We start from the raw sequence: 27,955 nt of genomic DNA, 5'->3' as shown, positions 1-27,955 counted from the left end.
GTTTGTGGGATACAAGGCACTTGACCAAGGGCCAGCACTACTCCTCCCTCGCCTCCCATCGCCTCCCTCCCCTTTCCTTCCCCTACCTGGCTCAGGTTACCCTTCAGTCCCCCGTGCCCCCCCCCCCCCCCCCCCCCCCCTCCCTTCCCTTCCCTCCTCCTATCCTTGAGTGGTGGCAGGTAATGTGTTTTGTAGCCACATCAGTGTCTGAGGATGTGGAAAAACATGTGTCTGTATAAATGTACCCGATCCAGGCAGACTCTGTTTGGGCTCGGCAGCTGGGCTCCTGTAACTGTTCCCCCGTCTCGACCACATTGGCTAATGTGACTGGCTTGGCTGAGGTGCGGAGGCGGCTGTCTTTCAACCACTGATCCCTCAGAACTACTCATCTGATCAGGCTCGATCTGCGCTTCACGGCTGCCGGGGTCACACAACCCAACCCCGGGGTCAAGCAGCTAATTACAGATCCCTGTGTCCTCCGTCTCTGTCACCGTCTCTGGGAAATGGGGAAGGTGGGGTGGGAAGAGGCCTTAGGGTTGGGGGTGGTGGGGAGAATATTGACTTCAACATCAAGAGGTCAACAGTGAGAATAACCAAGCTGTATGTTTTTTTCCCCTTTACAAAATGACGACAAGAGTGAGGCTCTGGTTTGCAGCGTCTTGGTCTCACCCTTTCCAGCCCTCAAAAACACAGAAAGCAGCTTAGACCCGTGAGAACAGAACTGTGTCTGGAGATATGAATATAATTTTACAATCTAGGTCTTTAAGACTCACTTTAGAGGCCCCAAATTTTGCGTCTCTCACAACTGTACTGTGAAACAAACTCTCGTCCATGTGTTGTGTGTGATTTCCTCCAGCTTGACCTTTGGTTGTCACCACTGACTAAGCCGGGGATTTGAAGGATGCTACACAGTGAGAACACACATGCACACACATCCACGTACACAAAAAAAAAAAATGTACCAAACTGCTATTTTATTATATTAGGCCGCAGGATCATTAATCACAAATGCGAGGGCTTCTCAGCCGACGTAGGAAATTAATCAGAAAAGGGGACATTAATCACATGCATGAACAGCAGTAGTTACACCTGTGACAAAGCCATCTGATTTAAACGTGTTGCTCCAGCCTGTGTTAATGATGCCACCCAGGGCCAGGCAAAGCAACCTCTCTGCCATCACTGAAACAATAATGCACTAACTATGAAGCAATTTTCTTCCATGTTGTGAAGGAGTATGCTGATGCACATTGCGCAGGGGTCAGTGGGTGTTGCAGCAATTACGAGCTGCAGCTTTTTCCTCACAGCTTGACCACACCGACTGTTGAAATTAGTCATACTTAATATTTTCATTCTGCCCTTGACAAATAGATTATTAATCTGAGAGAGAAAAAAAAAAAGCAGGTTTCTGCTGGAGAGGTTTGCAAAGGTGCAAAGTTGAAAAAAGGTTTATAGAAACTGTGACATTATCGATGTGAAAAATGCAGAAATAAGGAGAAACCACCACCTGCAAGTGTGGCTACACTGCCCTCTTTTGAATGCCCTGCAGTGTGCTCCAGTAATCTACAGCAGTATTGGAAAATACAGAGAAATATCTCTGTATATTATTATATTTTAAAATGCCTAACAATTCAAGATGATTTAAAAAAAGATATAATATATTGACATTTTGTTACTAATTGGCCCACATTGTAAAATCAAGAATGACCCAATATTACTGTTTTTCTAATTTATTTTACATGTTCTCCCGTTCATGGATTTTCAATATTATATCTTGTGTAAAGATAGTAAAAATAGTAAGAAAGAAATAAAAAAGGCCAAAGGAAAATACATTTGATTTATTACTCTGTTTCTTTTCTATTATTAAAGAGATTGAAACAAATGTGACTTCATAAAAACTAACTAAGGACTAACTCTGTATTTATGAAGGCAGGATTGCAGATTTGATCTGTTTTTATTGATCAATTGACTGGATTTTTTTTTTTAAGATGCCATACGTTCAAGAAGGGTCATTAAAGACATTGTGCTAAATGCCTACAAACAGCTGCCATAAACTCTGAATTTGTTAAGTGTAAATTTCATACATAAAAGAAAATTAGGTGTGAGAAAACTTGCAGGTTCCATGTAAAACACTGGACTTTTACATGGAACCTATGAATTAAAACATAGTATCTCATTTTAATGTTATTCCTTTCTCACACACATAGTTTTTTAAGAAAGGGTAAGCTAATATATATAAGCTAATATATATATATGTGTATATATATCTATATATATATAGATATATAGATATATATACACATATTTATAATTTTGAGGGTCACAGAAGACATCTCCACCTTGTTACACCCCTAACATTATGCATAAATTGCTTTTATTAAAAAAAAACTCCCCGTTCTTCTGATTCCTCCTCACCTTTGCTATAATTCAAACTGAATTCAACAGCCAGATTTGTTCAAACACAAAAGTCCAAAATGTCCAAACTCCTAGTTACAGAAGACAGAAGAATTTTTTGGTCTCCTCAGACACACTTACGTTAGCTTACGGTATTTTCATGGTGAGACTATTTGTATGAGTTTGTAGAAAAATAAACAAAAAGTATGTATGCGGATGTAGAGGCTGGAATGTTTTTTTAAACTAAAATAGTTCAAAATCCTTCATAAATCTTCAAAAATCCTAACGGCACCCATCCAAATAGATTATGGTTTCATTTTTTCTTGAACATCATGGGCCGAATGAAGATGGCAATGAATTTTCTATATCTCCACAATTCTAAATAGTATGTCATAGTGTTACAAATAATTTAACTCATCACTTTACATTAAAGTGTCTTTCAATTACAGTGCAAAGGTGTCTGTTGATATTGTGCCGATGCGAACATGGTATTCGGCTCGAGTTTTAGAAGATTTAAACCTTTGTATATGAATTATACCTACCAAACAAAAGAGAAAGAAAGTGAAGCTGAAGTGATGGTATGAAAAACATTTGGAAGGTGACAGACCTTTTTTTCATTGAACTTTTTCATTGAACTTTATTGCTGTGTGTGTAATTGTGTACAAAATGCTCCAAAAAGAAATTAGTAAAGTTGCTTGATTTTAAAGACATGTCCTCAAATGCAAAGGTTTCCATTAGATCAGTTTCCATTGTAAAAAGCCTGTGAAAGCATCTTTATTTAGATCTACATCAAGGAAGTGTACGATAACCATTAGTTTCCCTTAATTACAGTTTGATTCTAACAAAAGATCTAGTTTTTTCTAGTCAGTGAACTGTTATAGCCATCGCAATAATGAAACAGTAGTTGCTGTCCTACTGTATGATTTAGAAGTCCTTTAATGAATTTTGTCTTCTGTTAAGGCTTTTATTAGCATCTTTGGGCTTGAATACAGAATGTTATTTAGTTTTTTTCCCATTAGCTGTAGTCGACTTCTCTCTTTTGGCCGAGTTTGTGCCATGGCGCAGTCTACAGTCTAGTCCAACAACACTGTTCTCTGACCCCTGCAGCCTGACAGGCAGCTCTGATAAACTCATATCACACATGGCAGAGAAACCAAAGACCTGGCCTAATTAGCAGGCTGGACAAGAAAGATGATGAGAGGAGGGAGGAGAGAAAGGAGGGAATAGAAGATTGAAAATCAAAATGATGACGACTTTATCAAGAGATCCGCTGACCCTCTATTATTTAGTCATGGGATTACTAAAGAGGACTTTGGCGCTCGGCCAAGTTCCCAACAGCAATGTTGTGCCTGCTCACTGTTTTGCTCCTAATAGCTGGTAAGCAGTACAAACTACCTCTCCTTATTTCTCCCTGCCTTTTTCTCTCTCAAGCACAAACATGCACTTGACACCTTCTTCAGTAGACTCACCTGTCCAGGTATTCCAGTAGTCTGGGCCAAACCTTGTCAGGTGGAAGAAAGTCTATCCCAGGGTGGAGACGGGGGGGGGATGATGATGGGAAGGAGGGGGGAGCTGCAGTAAATCTAGCCGTGATGGGGTAGAGGAGGGAGGGGGGAGGACCAGAGACAGGGGGCAGGTAAAGGGGATCGTGTTCAAGCTCCTGGGGACAGGAGGCTTGGCGTGGCACCGCACTGCCCACCCAACATCAACACTCTCAGGTTCCCCCTGGCTCAGATGAGCCAGATAATCACCCTCTCTCCACAGGGACCATCTGGAGGCAAGGAGGGAGGTGAGGGCCATATTTTATTTCCATAAAACACAAATTCACTCATCTGCTGGCGAGAAAAGAACAAAAGAATAGAAATTAAAAAAAATTTCCCCCCCTCTTATCCGTCAGCCGATTCACACAAAACATCCACACATGAGCACAGCATGTAAGACCAGGTCCGGAGAAAACATCCAACACGTGTTCATGCTCACAGCAGTGTTGCCTCTCATCTCTGAGTGTCTCCAGTGTGATTGACACTCCTATCCCTGTAGAGATCAGAGGAGAGCTACTGTGATTATCATCTCGCTGTGGTAACCGAGACACCCCTAATCCCATAATAATCCGTCACAGTCAGTCAACACAGGAGTATCCTGACCTACTGCAAGAGAAGCACATGTACACACACGTTATCACTTACACATTTTTAAAGAAGAAAAGTACTGGACTACATAAGCGCTGTCATATTTCCATATTTGACACCTTTGCATATTTTCATGACAAATCTGTGGACATTACTAAGAGCAAAAAACCTTCCTGAAAGACGTCTCCTCCTGAAAGAAGTATGCTTTGAAGGTTTTAAAACGTGTATGAAATACTGTTTTCTATTGTCAGAAAATACATTCTCAGAACAAAATGAAAAAAAATACAGAGATGGGTAAAGTAAATGATGAATACATACACATTTCTAGAAACATTTGTACTGTGTGAAGTTAAACTGTTAAAAATGAAAATGGCTCCAATGTTATGCAAATCATTTAAGCCCTATATTTAATTGATTATAGAATAGTTAGCATATAAACTTGATTATCAAAAATTAAGCAGTTAGAGCGAATGATATCGTGTGGATTTTTGCAGTTTGTCACTTTCGCTTCAGGCAGTTGTTTACTTTGTCACTATTTTCTCAAACGAAGATTTTCCATGTTGCTCAGCGTCAATACATGCGCAGTGGCGAAGCTACTTTATGCTGCCGCTAATAAGGTGTGAGTGACAATTCAGCTGGTCTAACATAAGAATACTTACTATGAGATGGCCAAAAGGACTAGGAATCTTGGAAAAGTACAGACACTTGCCATCTTTTAAATCTTTGCATAAGTAATGCCCAGTGAGCTTTCCAACAGTCAGCACAACTCGTGACATAGGCTACTCAACAGATCAGCAGCAACTGCGCAATGACACTGAGCAACACGAACGTTCTTTGGTCTGGAAAACGGTGACAAAGTACACGCAGTATAACAGACATAGGCGAACAGTCTGATGCAAAAGTGATGTGGTGTAAAAAAAAAAAAAAGCTCAGTATAGTTCTCATTCAAACTACTGTGAAATTGTTGAGGTTTGAATTGCTTTAGATGGCAAAAAATTCCCTCTTCACTGGCCCCCTTCAGAGTAGTTCTATAAGCTTAGGTCAGAACTGCCCCCCTGGTTCTCCCAACTGAGAGCTCTCTGACCACTGTCAACTGCAGATAAAAAACTCACTACTCACAGTTACTTCATATAACCCATCTTCAAATAAAAACCAATCTGTTTCTTAAAGCTTCCAGAACAGTTTACCTCAAGCGAATGTAAGTGCTGGTAAGCATTAGTGTTTCATACTTGTACTCGCCATACTCTGTATATTGCTTTCTTCTCGCTTGGTGATATTATGATTATAGAAGAATATAGATATAGGGGACTGAAAAAAACATCCATTGTTATGATTTAGAAATATAGTCTCAGATTCTAAAACAAGTCAAGTTGTTTATCTGTGACCTTTGACAGTTAGTGGACTTTAAATTAAAATAGCTAAAGGAATAGACCAACTTTAAGACCAACTTTTGACCAATTCTTTTCACCTAATATATGTTTTCATTTTATCATTTGGTAATATTATTAGATAGCATAGCATTAATTTCCATAAATATACTGATGATACTCAGCTATACTTCCGTAAATCCAGATTAAACAAATCATTTGGTTGGACTACAGGCAAGTTTTATAGATTTAAAGACATGGATGACTCTGAATTTTCAGCTTTTTAGATTCAAACAAAACGGAATTTCTGGTCCATGTATTTGGTACTTTGAGTTTGAACGACTAATTTTTTATTATTGGGCTGTCCCAAAAAAATTCTCTGAAAAGCCTCCAGCTGATCCAAAATGCTGTCGCGAGAATTCTGGCGAAAGCTAGATGGAGATTCTCCATTTTGGCTTCTTGTCATTGGCTCTCCTCACATAAAAAAGCTCTTAATGACTCAGTTGACCCTGAAAAATCCCATAGTTCTGTGGTTATAGGCCTATACTGTTGGGGAACCTCCCACAATGCACCTTTGCTCACTTTGCTTTCTTTTACTCTTCATGTGCATATGACATTGTTGTCATTAACTTGTGTTTCTCTTTCTCAGCAGGTATCCCTGGCCTGGTGTTACCCCCAGCCAGCCGAGGCAGATGAGTCTGTTTCTGCCAGATGTTTCTTCCTGTTAAAAGGGACTTTTTTCTGTCCACCGTCGCCTTAATGCATGCTCTGGACGGGGGATTGAAGTTTTTGATGTAACATGTTGTTTTCCTGAGCTAAACAATGTTTTCTTAAATTCACTTCATATGGATTGGAGCAATTTGGATTCTAAGGATTTTGATTTTATTGGAATACAATTAGAATACAATGAGCTTGAATTGGGTTGTATATTTAAAGAGCCTTGAGATGACATTTGTTGTGATTAGGTACTATATAAATAAAACTGAAATTATTGAGCCTTCATTGATAATTAGATGGTTTGCATTTATCATGGCAATTCACAGTGAAAACGCTTCTAATGTTATATTAGATAGTCACAATGTTTTTACAACTTGTCAGTTGACATTTATTTCTCAGTTGCAACTAAATGTGAAAATAATGCCATTTGAGAGTGTGTCTGTTTTTCTAATGGATCTGGGCAGTGTATTATTCTTTTGTTCTGCACAGTCACATTTTTCAAATAAATTACAAGTCCAACATGAGTTTAGTTCTAACTTTTTTAGACCTGTGAAGACTTCTATGTTGTAACACATGTAACACATGTGGAAAAGTAATAGAGGGTGCGACATTGTACAGCGCGAAAAAAATAATCTGCATTTTGAACAGCACGTAAGCTTCTACCTCTGGAATCCCGAAATAAATTCTGAAGCTGAAAATTAACATGTTATTGCTTCTCTAAAAATCTAATCGAGAACCGCAGGAATAATGGGAACCAGACCTGTAGTTATTTACCTTTAAAGGACAGTTAAAACAAAAAAAAGAAAAAAAAATACAGTTTATGTTGAACGCTGACATTTTGTAAGTGGGGGTAAGTGCCACAAAAAAAAAAACCTTGATGCATTTGCAGATCTCACTGCATTTACCGTTCAGGGCAGAGTTCCCATAAGTTTTGTGAATTTCACTTGGATCAAATGATCCAAGGTTGTGTTTTTCGGAATCATCTGCAGTTTCAGCATTTCCGCGTCCATCCAGTCTGTGGTGACCTAATTGTGTTATGTTTTCAGTCGCAGCAAAAAGGCCTCATTAGGAATAAAGAAAAGAACAGCAGGGTACTTAGGAATGGTTTAATGTTAGTATATGTAATACTGCTCAGCATAGCCACTTACTTTCATTAGACACTGAATACATTCCCTACCAAAACACGGCAAAACCACTGATGCATTGATTCATGAGGGCCATTTGTAAATATTTATATTCTCCTGATAGGATGCATTTATTAGACAATAAAATGATCATTATAATGGATTTAAATTTCTCTAAATTGTGTTTGGGCATTTTCTGTTGCTTGCTAACTGGTATGTTCATGTAATTTCTTGCTCATGCTCAATTGTCATAAATATATTTGTTCATTTTTTTATTATGTATGTATCATAGTATTTGTACACATACTTCTGACTTGTTTTTCCTCTGTCCTGTGCTTATTTATCCTTCTGACGGCCCTGGGATGAACGGGCGACCTGTCCGGGGTGTTCCCCACCCTCGTGTGATGCCAGCTGGGATAGGCTCCAGCCCCCTGCAACTCTGAATTGGATGAAGCAGCCATAGAGAAGAAATGACTGAATGAATTAATATACTCTCATTATTTGCATGCTTTGTGGGACAGTTCAAGCCAGTCGCTGTGGAGTAACCACAGCTATTCTGAAGAAGTGGAGAGATGGCTGGTCTGTGCTCATGAAGCCCCCTGACTGCAGTGAGACGTGCTCGGCAGGAGATCCAAGAGTGAATGGATGTCACTGTTTAACAGCTATTACAGCTGTCTTAAAGACAAGAAAAATGAAGACAGGACAAAGAAAGACTCTTTCACAATATATGTGTGTGTGTCTGGTAATAACACATACAAACTTGTGTGTCCCTGCAAGTATCTAACATGGCTGGCAACCTGAAGAGCGCACAACCACACATGGGGGGGCGAGGGGGTGTCAAAATGAGTCTTTATTTTGACTCCTGAAAAGAAAATGGTTGCTTTGCTTTAAATTCCCCCTTTAATTTAATTCTTTATTCTGAACCTGAAAGTCATACAGGAGGGATTATCATAAATTCTTCTGGTGTTTTGCGATTCCCTCGCACAAGGTTCTGGTGAAAGGCTTGACAAGCTTGCTGCAAACTTGAACCTGAACACACATTAATGCCAAAAGTATTCATGTCCCACAATGTTCACATATGAGCAGTAGGGGCACTCACAGTTTTGTAATCTAAAGAATTAATCTTCTCACACAAATGTCATCTACAAGCCCAAATAAAAATGTGTTGGCCCCCTGCGTAAAATGTAAGTGAAAACTGAATGTCAGAAATTCCAAATCTCGTAAAGAAACACTGTATTCACAATAGAACAGGTATGAGATGTTTAAAGTCACACATTTGACTATTTAATTGAGCATATCAGTCCATCTTGAATTTCATAGCAGCAACATATCTCAAAAAAGTTGGTACATAGCCAAGGGTAGCCCTTACAATTTATTTCCAACTATTTTTAAACTGGGTTTGTAATTTGGCCCCTCTTTGCATCGGTTGACCGAAGCTTTGCCAAAGGCATCATAATATGTTTCACAGATTTGATTTTCACGCCAACACATGACATCTCAAGTGGAAAAAAAAGTAACGGATTAAAGGAAAACCGACATGAAGTTTGTGAGGAGTTTGATCCCTTCTTGCCAGAGAAGCCTTATTGAGCCTTGGCATTGATTTTACAAGTCCACTGTAGGAGTGGAACATAATTTGGAGGTAGCTGGAAGAGGTAACTGGTAACTGTGAAGGCTATGGCTTAAGATTCACAACCTTTTCATCCCTCGTCAAACCATTTTAGTGACTCCTTGTGCCCTGATGGAGACACTGTAATCCTTAATGAAAAAAAAAACATTCTTGTTTGGACAGAAATGTTTCATCAAGCTGATCCCTCATTACAATTTTTTATTTACCTACACTGACCTGTGGACCCAAACCTTGCCGACTATATGCCCCATAAAGCTTAACGGCATCCAAGACACCCTACACTGTAAGGGAAAGGGAATCTAGTTTTTCCTTTAATTTGTCTGCTGTCTGTACCTCATAAAAGTGAACGGGGACATCAGTAATGAAACAAAACAAACCAACCAAGGATGTCTCCAATAAAAAACCTTGAACATCCAGAAAATTACAAAGTCTGTGTAATCAAGTAGACTCTATAGCCAACCAACATGGTTAGTGTTACATTTTTATTGTGTTGAGAAAAAAATATATTTTCAGGCTTGAGGGAACCTTGACAATTATTAGTGATGTAGTTTCATATATTTATAAAAGCTTAGCCAGAAAAAACACATAAAAATAATAAGTGGCTCTTCTGCTTTTCCCATTCATCTCACAACCATACTCTGAATTAGCCCCTAAATATGAGGTTTGATTGCATGTTTCAAGCTAAAACTTAAATTTGCAGAGTACAATTTGACGATTTCATCATTGTTAGTTGGATGCTTGACCCGCCCTCCATCTAATTTTCTCTGGCATCTCAATCGATATGGACTGCATTTACATGACACTTTTCTACTCCTCTTCACCTACGAAAGTAGCCTCTCCCTCTTTCTCAAACATGAGCACACAAGTACTGTATAATGGGTAACAATAATGGATCCAAATGACCGTACATTTGGCCAAAACGCGCCCCTAGTGGTCATGGGAGCAAATGCATGAGCAGTGAAAAAAAATAAAAAATGCGTTAGTTCGACGGTGATTAAGTTTCAAAAAGTGTATTTTAGTGATAAATAAGGAGTTTTAAATGCAGTTAGTTTTGATCCCAAACCATTGCCGAGTGGTGTTACTGCATAAACCCAAGCAGGAAGTCACATGTGTCGTATCGTTGTTTTGTGTCATCAAGGCAATCAGCAAAATCGAGCCCAGGTGAGAGGTGCAGTATAAAAATAATATATTTGACCGCTAACCATGGTCGTCTTCGACTCAAACCGTGAAGTTTTGTTCTATGTTCATAACCAAGTAATGTTATTGCCTAAGCCCAACCAGAAAGCGACGAAAGTGTTTTTGGAAAAATGCTGAGTTATTGGCTGAATCGAACTTCAGTTACACGGTGTAAAGAGCCTATAGGCTAGTTCAAAGTGCTTTGTATTACCTCCACCGTCCACCCACCCATCCTGCGTCTTATAGAAAACATTGTTGCATGCTTAAAATAAAGACCTAATAACGTTTGCTGGGATGTGAGAATGCCTCTTTGACTTGAAATTTCCTCCTATGAACTGTTGGGGCGGTTGTTGGAGGATGCTGCTAATAAACAACCTATTTGGTCTTACCTGCTTGTTCAGTTTCACTGGAAGACCTGTTGACTGGCACTCAGAGGGGCCCCGAAAAGTGTGAACTACAAAGCACCAAAATCGCTTCATACCTGGATTTGCCTTTAGAAATTGTTGCACGTCTCCATTTTGTAACTAATCAAACTGTCATTAAGTGAATATTTGCCACTTTTAAAATGGCCATAGACATGAGTTTGAGCCCCATATTTTCTCATTTTTCAAAAACGTTTACTGACAATCTGTTGGTGAAGTAGGAAGTATTATAAATAACTACATGGTTTAGATTAGATATTATATATATATATATATATATATGTATATATTAGGGCTGGGCAATGATTACAATTTTAATTAACGATTTTAATCTAATTAATCACATGATTTCCCTGATTAATCACGATTAATCGCATTTGTGCGCAAAATCCAAAAATCAATCCAAAAGTAGTGTATAGCTTTTAGCATTTAGTTTTATTTTAAATGTACTCCCACATGAATGAAAGTGCCATAACATTTGTTGTGCAAACACACTTTTAACATCAGCATTTTTATATAGTTTTTATGTAGTTTCATTGAATGACTTGCTGGTATCAACTGTGTGTTTTGCCTTTTAAGTGATATTTTTAGACTGGAACTACTACGGTGATAAGACAATTCAACTTGGCAGTGTTTACAGGTGACTTTGGTTCTGTCGACTTTGCCGTCTGGAGGAACTTTAAAATGAAAATGGCCGAGTAAAAGTTCCGTATCCTTCTCCATGTTTGGTGGATCCGCCAATTACTTTCTTTTCCGGTTCCTCAGCAGACAGCAACAGACTTTTACAAAATAAAAGCCTGTGAGCAACAGCCTTTTACAATAATAAAATAAATAATAAAACCTGCGGTAATGTGCGATAAAATATTTGTTAAATAAATAATGAGTTAACACGATAATAACGAGTTAACGCGCCCAGCCCTAGTATATATGTTTCACAATTGAAAGAAAAAACAACAACGCCATCTCACAATTCAGAGCCTACTTCGTTTTTGTCCAGTGGACAAATGTAGTTATTACACTGTCTTAAGCAATAGGAGGTAATCCATTTCCAGACATTTTTCTCTGTTATACGTACACTTCCATACCAGTGAGCACATGGTTGATCATTTTTTCTCTTGATATCATTCTTCCCCTTACCTGTATCTGTATCTGTATCAACTAATCTAACCAACTTTTTTCGGGTCGTATTTACTCACAAACGCCCATAACAGAGACTGGTTTTGAAGTGAAATAATTGTTTGAAGTCTGTCTGCACCTTTAAATGCCACTTGTCTTGCACAGTCAAACTTGTTTCTTGTCAGATTTTTAATATATGTCGAAGTGAGCTGGTCGCCGTCTTCCTCCATAAGTCAGACCTTTCCTCGTGCCACGCTTCAGGTACTCGCACAAATATACTGTAGAAACAATTTAGGGGGGGGGGGGGGGGGGTGCAGCTCACTAACACCACAGGCTATCTCATTTTTATGACTGGTCCCAGTGGTCTAACTACAGAGCACATCCATCTCTCCGGCATTAGCGTGATAGATGTATTTTTCATGCTGCCATTAGGGCTGAAGCAGTATGCTCTGCGAGGCTTGTGTATGCTAATGTGCCCTCTCACACCTGCAGTTTCCAATTACCCCTGAGGAACAGAGCCAAGGCTCGGTTTGCAGCCACAAGCAATAATATGAGTAATGGCAAAATTGCACAAGTCCTTTTGTAGAAAATTGGAAGAAAAAAAGAGGGAAATCATTCAAGAGGGTGTAAGAGAGGGCAAGCAACAAGAGGTTAGAATCAGAAAGCAAGGTGAAGGCAGGAAGGGGGGGGGGGGGGGGGGGGGGGCGAGGTTGAAGGGGTTGCCTTGAATTTTTAGTTATATGTGCTGATATCTTCACTTTTCCCAACAACAGTCTATCTCTGAACGCGCTCCTTTCCTCAGATCAGAGTTGATCATTTGAAGCCCTTAACTTAGACAAGTTTGCCTTGTTTCCTTTAATCAAGTCAGCTCCTCAGTCTTGTGCTCTCGGGCTCAGAACTGATATTTCCTCTCTCTGGTGGGCAACCCGCCAGCTGCAGACAAACTGCTTCTCTCCTACTCTCTCTGCTTCTCTATGCAGGCAGCCAGTCGTGCTGATATTTGTAATGGCCACGTAAATGAGACAGAGACAGACAGATAATACTTGATAGGCTTATTTTCAGCATATTGAGCTGCTGATAGCTGAGTGTTGGACAGGGTCCTCGCGACTGCTGGCCTCGATAGCAAGGGGGGACAAATCAATCACCTTCTGTGACACATGTATGCAGAAGCCAAGGCCCTTTTAATTCCCTCGTTGCAACCTCCAGTCACTGTTTCTTGTCTGTCCTGTCCCTTATAGAGAGTAATCTACACGTGAGCATACCGGAAGCTAACACACACAAGCCAGAGTCTATAAAGGCGAGCAGGAGGCACCTGGGTAGAACCCTGGCAGGATTAGAGAGTTGTAGGAGTTTGTTACGGTGAGGAACACATGTTCAGGTCACTGTCTCTGACTGCACTGCTCCAAACAATGTTCCTCTTATTATACTCCCCTCTCTGGTTTTTCTTTCTCTTTCTTTCCATCCACAACCCCCTCTTTCCCTCCCTCATATCTCCACGTGTGTGTGTGTGCGCGTGCTCAAACTAAATATGTTTAAGGGGTGAGGAGGGGGCCACACAATCCTTAGAGAGGACTTGGCAGTTGCTTTTCTCCCTCTCGCTTCATTGCTTCGGTCCTTCCAAAATCCTATTTCACGGTGCCAAGCATCCGCTCCCTGGGATCTCACAGCTCCCATCTCCAGACGCAGGTTTAAGCCCCTCTCTTGGCACCCGGACTGGGCATGGAGAGAAGGCATGTGAAGCACATCAGCACCGCCAGAGACACAAACACACCTATTATCTTTGCTCAGGGAGGGACCCGCGTCCTGCAGTGTGCGCACACAGCGATCACTCGCGCAACCTCAGACTCACAAGCTGCGTTAAAGACATGTCAGCTAACCTCTGGCACGAGTCGAGAGGTCACACAAACCCTGTAAGCTGATTCACTCGTTCATCCACTAAATCACTCAGGCAGTCGCTCACAAACTAAATGCACTCAAAAACTCACTCAGTCAAGCAGCAACAAATCAGCCTAATGTGGCTGCCACTGTTGAAGCTTCGTGAATTAATAAACAGAAGACAAAAGACTGCAGACTTAATAGCCACCTTCGGTTAATTTGCTCTCCCATGATACAGGCTAAACTTTAACAGCCCTCCACATACAGCTAATCAAAGAAATTAATTAGTGACCAAATTACCTGAATCTACACCAACTGAGCCATGGGACGGATATGGGCACGCTGATTTTCACAAAGCAACGTTTGTGTTTTTGCACAATGACCACTAGATGGCACCATATACCTGCATTTACGCCCAGTCTCTTTTTCTTTTTTCTTTTTCAGCCACGGAGCACTCTCTTGATTTACCCAAACACTGTATTAATGCTCTCAGTGAATCTGCGCTAAACCTTTTAATTCACCGTCCAAGCCCTTAATCTAATTACGTGAGATCAGCTTTCTATTGATAATTGGGATTTAAACCGGAGATATGAGACACTTTAACTCGAGCAAAGCTAAAAAGGTTCAGTGACACATTGTATTAAGTGGGAAATTGTCACTGATAATAATCAAAGTAACATCAATTGTATTTTCATGTGAGACACATGTTAGTATAAATTGTCTTTACATTTCTAAATATAGAGGAAAAAGAATGAATGCAAATCACCACACGTGTATCCATTAATCAACTCAGATCGTGCAGACTATCTGCAGGCCGCCAAGCTTTCAGACGCAACTGCGTACTCAGAATAAATGCGGTTGTTTCACTATGTCATGCCCCATATTCTCAATTTTTCACAGTCAGGGAGTTAAAATGAGGATAATTCATGTCTACAGCACAATAGGATCTGGTGTTTGTGCTGACAACAGTGCGGTGTCAGCTTCTCGCAGGGCAACAAGAGCTGTAATGAAGAAAAACTGGTACTGAAAATATAAATATTTCAGCAGTTTGTAAACAATATGGGGATTGGTTGATTGACCCTAGAGTCCTATATGCAGTCTTAAGTTATTTTTTTATTCTCTTTTTTTTTGTACAATGTTAAAACAGCTAATGATCTCTGAACAGTTCTAAACACTAAGCTAGCTAAGACCAGTCCAGTTATGTACTTTTGATATCTGAAGGAAAATATTGAACAAAGAGAAGTCAGATATTTGTTGAAAGTCCTGCTGGCAACCTGTAAAGAAAGCAATCACGAGAAGAATTTCCAACATTATGGAAGGTCTCCATCATCCAACACAATATGGGTGGATGAAAATTGCCAAGGAAATACAGGATATGGAACATTTAACACACAAAGCAAGAATCCAAAAGGAAAAATGTGTGTCCCTCATATCTTTATAGCTTAACCGTTATCTCCAATCCTTTAGACTGTGAATGTGAGCACTTAGATTTACTTTAAAGTATTTTGACTCATCCCAATTAAAGCTTCAGTGCTGTGACCTACTAATGGGGTATGGTAGAAACATTGTATCAACACGTGTAGGTTATAGATTTTCCCCAATGGCTGCTCTAGGAGAGTAACCCACTGCCCCATATGGTCGCTATGTCGCCAACGCCCACGAAGCTGACAGAGACAAGGAATGAACAATGACCCAGTTCCTCCACTCAGATAGAATCAAAATAGTCAACTGTGTAATAATCTCAGGAACAGCAGTGGAAACATCAGCCTAATGTAAGCTGCAAACTAAGCTGCAGTTTTGTCCCACTTTGTTTTGGAAAGCAAGACCAGCTGCCGACAGAGGAAGGAAAAACAGATTTGCACATCAACTCGGCAAGATGTTTAAAAAAAAAAGAAAAGAAAATGAAGAGTGAGAATATTCCCACGACTGGATGGTTCATTTCCAGGATGGAGATATCTCTACTTACTGCTTACTCACTGCTGCCTTCAATTTGCAAAGTATATACCATCATAAACTGATAGTTACTGCTGTGCCATTTGGTGCTATCTCCACACATGACAATGACGTTAAAACGTCCATATGACGATAACAAAAGACACGCTGTAATCTGTCCACTGAGGGGGACTCATGATTAGGCACAAAGTGCCCCACGGGTCTTGCGGAAGGGAAACAGCCGCATCAAGCATTAACAGGTCTGAGCTGAAAGTGCTGGATCCCTATGCATTATTAATAGGGCCTTTGCTAATTGAAAGCCTTAACTCTGCACATGAAACGTCTGAGATAAACCCCACTCCTTGCTGCCCAGCTGTCGGAAGGCTCACCCTGGATATAGATGCAGCTAATTTTAGATTCTCTTTTGATCACGAAAGTATTTAGGTATTTTGTACAGTACATTGTGTGGCAAGTGGACGAGTAAATGCGCCTCTGTTGCGTATGTAGCTGCAGTTAGTGGCTCTTGCATTACTCAGAAAGCTTTGACTTCGGTTTTTACTTTATCTAATTACTTCTGTGCGAAAACCCTCCACCCACTGCATGATGCAGACTTGGTTATTTGAATCTTTAAAGCATCTTTCAAGTTTTTGAGCGAATCGTGGTTTTATCAGTGTTTCGGGTCTGTGTGTATGATGCAGCGTTTCTTCTCATAATTTCAAATAAACTTATCAGCATATATATGTGTACACGGCATGTGTGGAAAACGTCACTCAGAGGTTGTGTCCAATGGCTGTAAATATGGGTAATAGATCAATCCAAAACAAAGAGCAATGTTGTTAATTCTTCATTAATGTGAATTAATCTAATTTTTTTTTCATGACAGCTAAATTTAACAAGTTGAAATCATTCATAATAAGAAAGAGAGAGGACATGGGACATGAAATCCAATCATAAACCTCTTATCACCGCTTAAAGTAGCAGACTTGATTACTGAAGAGCTTTTATTGATAACACTCGGCACAGTAGATGTGATTATAATCAACTTCTGATTAGCACGGGCAATAACTGTTATGTACAATATCATTTACGACAACTACAAGAACTAAAATAGCTCAAACAGTTTTTCAAAGTCCACCCATAATGTGTTCTTATGCCAACTTAGTCTAAAATAAAAGGGAAATGCCCAAAAGGAAAGTTTAAGATTGCTGAGAAGTGACCAATGTGTTATAGGATTACAGCATATATCAGAGTGACGTCTGGAGTGTGTGTGTCTGCTTGAGAGTGTGTGTGTGTGTGTGTGCATGTTTAGTCAGGGTCTGTTGTGGAAACAGGCAGCTGGCATTCAGGGCATGTGACATATATCTCTGCCTAAATATACTGAGAGGCTGAATGTACTGTAGGCAAAATAATTGCGTCAAAAGGCCGAGACCTTTTATGCGCCGGACACAGTGATGATAGGTGCTTCAGAGCAGTGCTTTACTTTTTGAATCACACCTTTCACCCCTATATGTGTCTGACCTTTTTGGATGAAGATCTTAGATACAGGCATATGAATGTTACCGTGGTGCTCCAAATTTGGCAAAGCCTTTTGGTTTCTGATTGCATCCGTATTTTACACCAGGGGAGAAGCAAACGTTTACAAATAGTTGCCTTATTTCACTGGCCTAAAAGCACGTAAAGCGTTACGTGCTTTTAGGATTTGTGGGGAGATTCCAATGATGTTTCACATTCTGCCGGAATTTTTTGAAACTGTAAAGGGTTCTCTAACTTTCAAGGATCAGCATATATTGTTATAGTGCAAATTAAAGCACCCTGCTTACATCTCAAAGCAACATAACCAGTAATTGCTAATATATCTGAACAGTCCAGTAATGTAACTACTAACATTCAACTGCATCGAGATAGACAGATACATACTTTATTGATCATCCTAGCAGGGAAATTTTGTCAGACAAGTAAAAAATATTTTGTCAAACAAGTTAAAAAACTATATAGTAGTGGGATAGTGTAAAACAATCACATGAACTATATAATTGCAAAAGATAACGGGCAATAATAAATTAGATATAATACAATAGAATAATTTATGTAAAAATGACACCTACTTGAACGATTTTCTGTTCTATAGGGTTTCTGCATTAGTGATGGGTTGCAGCTTTCAGTGCAGTATTCAAATATATTCAGGGGCTAGACCATCAGTACGCATGCGCCGCGCAGTCATCTGACGATTGCGCGCTGTGGACCACTACACAGAGGGCCACCGCTGTTACAAGAGAGCGACACACACACGGTGTCCAGTTAAAGGGAAGGAAAACGTCTCCTGCGGGGATAAAACAGTTTCTCATACGTGGGGGAGGAATTCGCAGCGGGACGAGCCGGAGTTTGTGGTGTTATGAAGCCGCGAAAACTCTCCTGAAATGTAGCCCGAAGCGTGTGAGTGAAGGTTGTTGTAATCGCTCGGTGGCTGCGTGGCTCTTCCAGAGATGCCACGGAAATCAGAGCAGCTGAGTGACTGAGAGAGACCGCTGCTCCTCGCTAAATCACAGACCCGGTGGCGGCGGCGGTGGTGAGCGATGGATACTGGTGGAAAGATCCACATTAGGTAGCGTTTACGAAGATCCAGGGAGAGCTGAAAGTCTCTGTCGCGCAGTTTAGTCACCGCCGGTGCTGTGGAAAGGATGGATTTCAGCCTGCTCCGGAATATCATCAGCAGATACGTAAGGGCCGCCGTCTGTCAACACTGTCACAACTGTAGCTCTGTGTCTCAACAATATATAGTGCACGCTTCTGGTTTCATGTTTCTGACACTAACCTGTGTTGCACGTTGACCCCAACCCCCCTAGCTTTGCTCAGAGTCTTTGAAAGTGAACGACCTGGATGACAAATACAGTCCTTTGCTTTTGCTCATCTGCAATGATACACATGTCACTTGATCAGCTCTGGCAGCTTGGCAGCTCTGGTCGATTGTTGGCTTTACAGTGTTTTTGTGGAGCTGAATGGAGAATGTGCCAGTGGCTAGATGCAGTTATGACCGGTGAATGTGTGGATTTGAGATGAACTCAGCTGGCCAGTTTAACTGAGCCACAACAGGCCACACGCTATCTTCTGGCTTCCAGTTGTACTCATCAGCAGAGGAAATACATCCCAACTAGGCCCACAAAATAGGGGCTTCTCTCTAGAACACTCCCGGATGGGGCAAGTACGGCTTGAGCGTCATCTACAATCAGTGATCAGGTTTATCTTTGAGCAGGAAATGTCCACTTAATGATAGTTTGAGCTGTAACCAGGTCACTGGTTGGCCTGGTCTGAATGGGCTGCCGCCATCAGCAGCCTCTGATTATCTGGCAGGACAGGAAGCAGCTGGCTGGTGGGCGGCTGAATTACAGAAAAAGTGTCTGAGAGACCGAGAGTGACAGGCCTGGCCAAGCTTTGAGCTCCTGTGAGCGCTCAGACATCAGTCACACCTTCACCTGACCCTTAAACTGGCTCAGGTGTTGTGAAGATAACCAGCGGAATGTGCTCTCCGAGGGCACGTCTGAGGCTTGTTTTGTGCAAATTGGTGTGTACGTGTGTGTGTGTATTAGCGGCAGGCGAGTGGCAGGGCGCTTGATGGATGCTCCAGCACAGCTAATATCAGGGGAAATCAGATTTCAAGTGAGGCGGGGAAGAGGAGGCACGGATGGGGTCACTGAACACGCCCCTCATTCCTCGCCCTTTTCCCCTTTGCATCCACACTGACTCTGCGACATTATTAATCAGACGCGGTATAAATTATTACTTAAACCATCAAGCTATTGATTTGCCATTTGAGGGATGGATGATGCACAGGAGATCTGGACCTCTATGACTCCTGTATCACCTTCTGTTAACCCTGCCATATTTTGAACAGCTGCTCCCATAATGAAACTACATAGTAGAACAAACATTACATTGTGCAGGGTGATTAAAATGTGATAAGCAGGGAGTCCAAGCCTTTTCACACAGAGAGAGCAGTCTGCTGTGATCAAGGTCACAGCCCAAATGTAGCCCAAACTACACGGAATTTGTAAATCTACATCAGCTAGTTAAAGACGCATCTCTGATTAAGTCCACTTTACTTAGCAGGAGAGGATTGAGGCCTTTAGCTTTGTATCTTTTAAAAAAAAAAAAAGTTAGATTTTTTTTTTTTTTGTCTTGAAATCGAGTCATCACGCACCCTTGCTGAATTTTCCGTGGAAGGAAATAACACAACCCTAACTTTGTTAGAGTTGAAAACGCAAAGCGGTCGACTTATGCCCATCATCGCGGTTTAATCCCTACAGACGGCCTTTTTCTGTTCAGGGTGGACCGAGAGCCATGCGGTTCTCCAGAAAACTGACAACACATAGGCTACACTGGTTAAGCTACGCCTTAATCAAACTTTAAAAGTTCTCTCAAGCTAGCTGGAGTCGGGGTGGGTGGACTACAACTTTTTTTGGTAACAAAGGGATGTTATAATTGGCTTTGTTCTTACACAGTGTGGATTCTTATTCTGTATTTCTCTATTGAACCTATGTTCCTATCTTTTACTTGTCCACTCTGCTCATACTACACAACCAATGTCCTTGAATGGTCCAAGACTTTAAGATGGCATAACTGGACTAAATAAGTGGGACAGATGAAGCTTCTCTATCTTGTCAGATAGGTCTGTTACATTAGATACAAGCCTAAAAACAACACACACACACACACACACACACACACACATGCGTTGTTTATCACATTCCAAGAACATGACGGTGGTTGGCCTGTTCATATCACTCGTAACTGGCCAATTAAACTCGGTGGCGTGTAAGTCCAACCTCCGTAAGATAAATGTGAAGAGATAAATACGAACCATTTCCAGAGATCGGGTCTCGTTCTGACGGAGGCCCTGCGAGAACTCTGTCACACCGAGCCCAGCGCTGCCGTACTTTACCTGTGACCAAAATAAGTACTTCGTCTGTGGACTCGAGATTTCTCCGGGCTCCCCCAGACCGGCGCAAGCTGTGAGAACTTCATGAGGTCGCGATGTAGATCAGAAGGATGCCGGTATGTGTGGCTGATGGTCATGTTAAATCTAACTGATGCCGGCGTAAGAGCGCCAATGCTCAGATTTGTAAAGCTTACATTTCAAACGGCCTCATGCGGTAGCATTTTTTTTATATAAATCTGCTCCATGGCTTCTGCTCTCTGCTGTATTCAGCTTTGTTTATCCTCGTCTCCCCTCATATTGATCAGCGTTCCATTTTCTTTTTCTTCTTATCTCTGAATGTACAACTGTTGCACCACCGGAGACCTCTCGTAGAATCGGCTGATTAAAAGCGAGAAAGGCCAGCGACCTCTCCCTTTGATCAAGAAGGTGCCAGCAGGTCCCAGCATGCTCAAGGGCTTAAGAAAGGTCCCTAGCAACTTTACAGCTCTTTGACTCCCCTGGCTGGTGTTGAAAGGCAGAAAACTGCCTGCTGCATTACTGTTTGCCACATTTCATCTCACCGCTACAAATGGTTAAGGGCAGTCTATTCCTGTCAACTGCACCCTGTGGTGATTTGGGGGGGGGGCTTGCATCCGCAAGCGGGCTTTCAAGAAAGGTGTCGGCCCTCCTTTATGACACATCATTAAGTTTTTGTTTTTTTTTAAATTTCTATAAGAGGCATTTTCAAGCCCCGTATTTGTGTGTTGAAGTGAAACGCAGACCAACTGAGGGCTTTTTGGGATGGAGATTACGGTGGCAGGAGGAAAAGGAGGGAGCAGTGGGAGGGAAGAGAAGTAGCACAGCTGGATTAAAGACTTATGTAACTGTTGGATCACAGCAAGTCTAGTGGGAGAGGAAGCTGGGGCATCAACAGAATACAAATGTTGTCACTTGCAAGTATTCTTCTAATATTCTTTAGAATTCTTTATTCTAGCCTTTGATTTTTGACTTTTTTTTTTTTTTTTCTCCCAGGTATTTGTGAGTGTCTTTAGGTTTTAAGGGCCTTGAGGATATTGCCTGCAACATTGGCGCTCACAGTTTTCCTTTAAGGCTTCATAAGCTCTTGTCAAATCTATTTTTTACAGCGTTACATTCGAGAGAAAGTCTTACTCCTTTAGTTTTTGGTTCTATACAGTGAAGCTTCCGTTTGGTCTCGTGTCTTTGAAACATAAACCTGCAGTCCGCTGCTGTGTATGTGCAGCTATGGCGATCGGTGGCGTCTTTAGCCTCCTTGCGCTTCCACTGATCATGGTTTTAACAGTTAGAACAGTAAAGCATGGCTCCTACGGTTAGGTTAAACCCATAAAAAATCAGATAAAATATTCTCTTCCATCACCACCTGTGCACGGGAACCTCGAGATTTTACTGGGACGTTCACTAGAAATACGTGTTGTATGTCCGTGTTCATATGTATATACATAACAACAGTCACTGTAATGTTTTTTGTTTTTTTTTAGTAGATGTGTATTGAAATACTTTTGAAAGACCTTCCACCTCGAGTTGCAACAGGATATCGCACATGTTTGTGGGTATAGCCCAGTGAGGTAAGCATTTGACTGTTGTTCAATCCTTGGTTGTGTGCGTACCTTCAGAGAGCTGACGAGAGGCTGTCCTTAATGTTCAGATTTTGAGTGTCGTGCAGAATGTGTAACCCTGTAAGTAAAAGGGAAGCTTTTAGAGACGCCTGGCAGACGACGTCCCAGCAAAGCTTTTAATGGTTACTGGGATATATATGCTTGTTTATCCGTACCTCCTTTACTCTTTGCTCTAAAAGCGGTCATACCTTTACCTGGTCAGTTACCAGATTTATCGGAGCATCAACTACACCTGGAAGTTACTCAGCCCGATCAGGGTGTTAACATACTCCTGCTGCATGTTCCTGCAAACCAGACATTTGTAAAAACCTCAGATAGTCTGAACCGCTCATCTCGGAATGGCTAAATACCCTTTGCCGTTCACTTCACAGGTAACTACTGGAGCACACCCCAAGTTTGCTGTGCCGATTTAATGGCTAGCTAGCTTAAAAAAAAAAAAGCTAAAGAAAACGTACACTGGCGTTTGGGATTTAAAAAAAAAAAAAAAAAAAAAAAACTTACTATCAGTAGCAAACGTATTCTTATGTCCGAACATCTGGTACTAAGGTACAAACACTGTATAGTTACAACCAGTCCAATCAGAATAGTGTCTCTGCAGCCGGTCCAACCTGCATCTTTCTGAAGAAAAAGCTGACTGGCACAGTCTGCTATGGGTCTCTCTTTCCTGCATTATATAAAATTATACCCAAGAGAGGTTGTTTACAAATAGTAGTTTCCATAATAAATGGGCTTAACTCATTGATTGCCAAATTGATGAGCAAAGTCGACATCCTCGGCATAGCGCAACACCTTTTTGTACGCTTACACATCCTGTGTTAACATGAGGAGTCCATTAAAGTGAAGCGCAGTCAGAGGAATTTGATCTGTGGGTTTAATGAGAGATCCTTGCTCAACGTGTTGAGTGCCTCTGCAGCACAGCACAGCATAGCAGGACAGTGGAGGAAGTATAAGACAGGATCGTTTAATCAGGCAAGTTAATGGTGTATATCTTTTATTACATCCTGTGGTAGAAAAGAGCTACATCATGGAGAGGGTTTGGATATACCTCGACACTGCTGGGGTGGAGAGGAGCTTTTTAACAATGAAGACGTGTGCATCTGTTGTGCTTATAAGTGCCGTGGTGTGAAGCATCTGCAAACAAAGGCACATCAAGAAAACAATGCCGGAGCTAGAAATACTCTCGTGGCTTTTTTTTATTTATTTATTTTTTATAGCAGCATTTCCAATTTTAGAGATGGCAGACGTACGGCTGGTCTCTCTTTCAGAGTTTAATCAGAAAACTATTTACCAAAGAGAGTGCACCGCAGCGCAGTTAGAAATAAGTAGAAGCTGCAGTGGTGGGATGTTTTTATCAAATCCACTGTGTCATTGCCGATGATTGATGGTGATGTAAGACCAGCATCTCTGTTAATAAAGGCAAAGCCTCCGTGTCCTGCAACCAACCAGCAAGCTACTTTGTCTGATGGAGCAGTAGAGTGAAGAGGGAACTGCGGGACAAGGGTTGATACGGATCAGTGAGGATTAATGATCAGATAACTACAAACCACAATGCAATCTCTCTGTGTCGTCCTCCATCTCTATCCTGCAGTCGCACTCTGTCATCGTGTGACACCCGCTGCCAGGAGATGGTGGGAACAAAGAGGGAACAGGCCCGACAGAAATGATGGACTCAAAGAGCATTTATGAGGAGAAATGCTTGAAGAGAGGAAGTTGAGAGCAGTAAACGCTGTAGACTCAAGAAGCAGCTGAGTGTATCTTTATAATTGGCAGTCTGACACGTTTTTCTTCCTCCTTGTGGCCTTTTGCACTTTTTCAACTCCACGTGTTCTTACTGTAAGACCTCCTCCATCGCCACTGTTGGTCGCTGCAACTCAATCCGCTTCCACCTCACTTTCCATTTCACAGTATCTCTCAGGGTCATGTTGCCTTCACTAATCTTTTTGGAGGGGTCTCAAGTTGGCTGACGCTGTTGGCTAACTATGTATTTTTACCTCACTGCCCAAGCGCCTGTTGATAAACAGAGGATAACTTTAGATCTGTGCTTCTGAGCTTTTGACTCGCGTGATTTGCTATTTTTCTGACATCGTGTCAGCCTTTAAAAAAAAAAAAAAAAAGTATCATATGCCTTTAGCTTGTTAAAACATGAGAATTATGCTTTAATGATATCACATTAAACCGGATGATAGTGACAAGTTTGTATCATGTGGACTGGGCACAATAATGAGCTACAACTTTGCCAAAAATGTTGAGGACATTTAAAGCCCCGACGCGCTGCTTCCACTGAAGTGCTTGTTCCAGAATTTTTCCGCTAACGGTGGACACTTCTGCTTTGAGCTGTGTCAGACATGCTGCTTTGCCAAAGGCTACGCTCACGCTGCCCACTCAGGCCACAGCTTTAGGCGCCATACAGGAAGGTAGAAACCAACAGCTAAATGTCCCCCGATTCTGAATGTGTCTCTTCCCGCAGTATTGTTTGATGACGGGCTAGGGTTAGTTTTTGCCGCACTTATGTCCTGGTTTGAACACAGTCAGTCCCTGTGGAGCTACTTTTATGTGACGCAAAAACTCAATGTGAAGAAATGGGTCTTAAATCTGCAATTTTCAAGTTGGTTTAAAACTTTTATCATGGGCATGAGTACAAATGAAAATTGTTTTCAGTGTCCTAAACGACCAAATTAACTCTATTTTGAAAAATTTGAGCGCATCTAATATTTGGTGCCATTACCTTCAACGAGCAGAAAAAAAAGATGAGAGAAAGGCAGAAAAGAACAAACAACAATCTAAAAGATTCTACAATGAGAAGATCAGTTAGTCACAGGTGAGGGTGTCAGGATTGGGTATAAAGGAAGCATCCGCCAAACGTGTAATCTTTCCTAGCAAGGATGGGTCATAGCTCACCAATTTGTGCCAAACTCCATCAGAGAACGATCAGACATCTAAAAAAAAAGTCCAAAAATACAAAGGAACTTAGGTATTTTAACATTTACATAGCATTACATTGTGAAATGAATCAGGAAGTCTGTTGAAAAAGGCCAAGGCTGGAAACCGTTGTTGAATGAGTGCGACCATCTGCATGAGGACTGTCGTGCCACTGTGATCAGTAGAGACACATGGGCTCAGGAGTGCCTTTAAAAACCACTGTCACTCAACACAGTCCACCGCTCTTTTCTGAAATGTAACCTGAAACTGTGTTACGAGAGGAGGAAGCCATACATCAACTTTGGGCAGAAACATCGTCAAATTCTCATCTCAGATGAACAGAAAACCAGCGGTTGTGTTCTGTGGTCAGATGAGTCCACGTTTCAGCTTGTATTTGGGAAATACGATGTGATGGTACGGGGGTGGATCTGTGCCTACGGCATGAGTGTCTTGAATATGTTTAAAGGTACCATTGATGCAGAGGCAGTAATGAGAAGTTTGGAGAGACACGCTTCCATCAAGGCGATTAGGTTATTTTAAAGAAGAATGCCAGACCTTGTTCTGCCCAACTTGCAATAGCATATCTCCAAAGGCACAGTCCAGATCTGTCCCTCAATAAGAGAATGTGATCCATCGGGACGAGGGGAATCTGATAATATCCCGGGACTGTTGAGCAGCTGGAATCTTGCATTCGGCAAGAATGGACACAAGAACAGGCAGTATCCTCAGGTCCCAGCTAAAAAGCGTAACTAAAAGGAAGGGTGCTGAACATTCCTCATCCCAAAAAGACAGTCGCACGCAAATATTTTGTCAGATCACCTTAAAGGAGCTCCTTTAAGCTTTTATCATGGTTCTCATTCATCATGGAGTCATTTCAATAAGCTTAATCAATGTCACAACATTGTTAACATCTAAAATTGAATTAATATTGGGTCAAGATCTTGACAGGCGCATCGGACCACCATGTGCATTATTCTTCAGCGAATCCGAAAGACTCAATGGAGTGAGGGTCTAAAGTCTGTAGTTTCCACTCAGTGTGTGAAAATTATGTCTGATTCTCCTGAACTACTTTTTCATAGTTTGAGTCCAGTCAATCCTGGTTTTGTCTTAACGGGGGGGAAAAAAAAAAGCAATTGATGGAAAAGCCACTCAGTATATTCAGGTTGTCAGCTGACCTCAGATTTTGTCAGGTATCGTTATTGAACCCTGCACAGACCAACTCAAGCAACACCCGGGTCATAATGCTGCCTCAGAAGACTTTTACAGTAGGCAGTAGGTATGATGGATGCGGCACTTCATTTGTCTCTCTTTTTCCCCTGACGCATCCATCACTCTGGAGCGGAATAAATCTGGACCACATGGACTTTTTTTTTCTTCCCCCCATTGCTCCTGAGTCCAATCTGTATTCTCCCGAGCAAACTGAAGGCTTCTTATTTTGATTAGTCCCACCAGTAAGTGTTTTACTGTTGAGCTTGTGAAAATGCATTTGTTTTCACCATGAGACGTTGACGTGAGCTCCACTATTGATTTTCTTCAACGGCACGTCACCAACCGTTTAAGCGGTCTCCGGTCACGATCGTTGGAAGATTTTCCTCCCAACACATTTCTCCCTCAGAGGTGATGTTTCACCACCATCACCTCCAGGTTTTAAATTCTGAACCATTAGTCATTTTCGCAGTCTCCTTTGATGTTTTGTTTTTATTGATGCAGACCTTTTCTGAAAGAAATTAACATCTTTTTATCTTTTTCGCGATTACACGACACGCTGTTTAAAGGATGAGAAGCTTGCAGTACTTTCACTGCAGTAGTTTTCCAATCGGAAGCTTTTTCCTATTTGCTCAGTTTATTCCAGGTGGTTATATATATATATTTTTTTTATTTATTTTGGCCATTCTATTATAAATGCAACTGAATTGATCTGTGAAGACACCGAAAATGTTATCCTTTGTGCTGAGGGCAGCATTTGTGCATGAGATCCAGTGTGGTAATATTGATATGAATTTTTCCTGTCAAGGCATTAAACTGATTGAAAATGGCAGAACTGTAAAAAAGAGAAGAACTGCTGTTTTGGGCGCAAGGCCACCGAAGGACGGATCAAAGTGCCGGCTGCGGAAAAGTGAAAAGATGAACGACAAATCCACCGAAGTGCGACTCCGAATGCATCCCGCACACACACTTGACCACACAAGCACTCATCCGTCCGCTCGGGCCCGTCTAGTCTGCAAAGTTGCTTGTTTAAACAGGGAGCTGAAGTTGTGTAACGCAACCTTGTGCAACATCCTTGATTGCTGTGTTTAATCCGGGGCGGCGTTTTTGTTGAGTCTGTTCAAAAACAGTGAGTGAAAAAAAAAAAAAAAAAGAACATTTTTCTTTCCATTGTAATTCAGAGGAAGTTATTGAGGAAACGAATGTGGGTTTGTTTATTGATTAAACCGTCATCATAGTTGATTGATTTGTTGCTTTGTTTTGTGAAGTGACTCTGCAGATATACTCAATATACTAATCGTGTACTCAGTATAATCATTTATTATAAACAATACCTATGCAAAATCTTGCACACTAGACTTGTGGTGCAACAGAAGCGTAAAGAGAT

The 27,955-nt window shown here is 41.2% G+C and overlaps 2 protein-coding genes across 14 annotated transcripts in view; both read left to right on the top strand.

The window, feature by feature from the left end:
- Nucleotides 1-10,819, top strand: part of sox1a (SRY-box transcription factor 1a) — a 96,564-nt gene extending 85,745 nt beyond the window's left edge. The window contains exon 3 of the mRNA XM_075479345.1: nucleotides 6,537-10,819. The gene's annotated coding sequence lies outside the window, so the exon portion shown is untranslated. The remainder of the gene's footprint in view (nucleotides 1-6,536) is intronic.
- A 7,291-nt stretch (nucleotides 10,820-18,110) lies between these two features.
- LOC142396504 (phospholipid-transporting ATPase IH-like) overlaps nucleotides 18,111-27,955 on the top strand; it is a 36,334-nt gene continuing 26,489 nt past the window's right edge. For 12 of the 13 annotated variants that reach the window (XM_075479333.1, XM_075479330.1, XM_075479329.1 and 9 more), the window contains exon 1: nucleotides 18,111-18,593. In XM_075479333.1, the coding sequence (XP_075335448.1) occupies nucleotides 18,555-18,593 (39 nt within the window). In that variant the 5' untranslated portion in view covers nucleotides 18,111-18,554. Of the gene's footprint in view, nucleotides 18,594-20,676; nucleotides 20,926-27,955 lie in introns of those variants that run through there. The other variant, XM_075479331.1, reaches the window with a different exon arrangement.

Source organism: Odontesthes bonariensis, chromosome 12 (assembly GCF_027942865.1).
Source record: "Odontesthes bonariensis isolate fOdoBon6 chromosome 12, fOdoBon6.hap1, whole genome shotgun sequence".
In the NCBI taxonomy this organism is placed as follows: domain Eukaryota; kingdom Metazoa; phylum Chordata; class Actinopteri; order Atheriniformes; family Atherinopsidae; genus Odontesthes; species Odontesthes bonariensis.
This window is presented reverse-complemented; position numbering and strand designations above follow the sequence as displayed.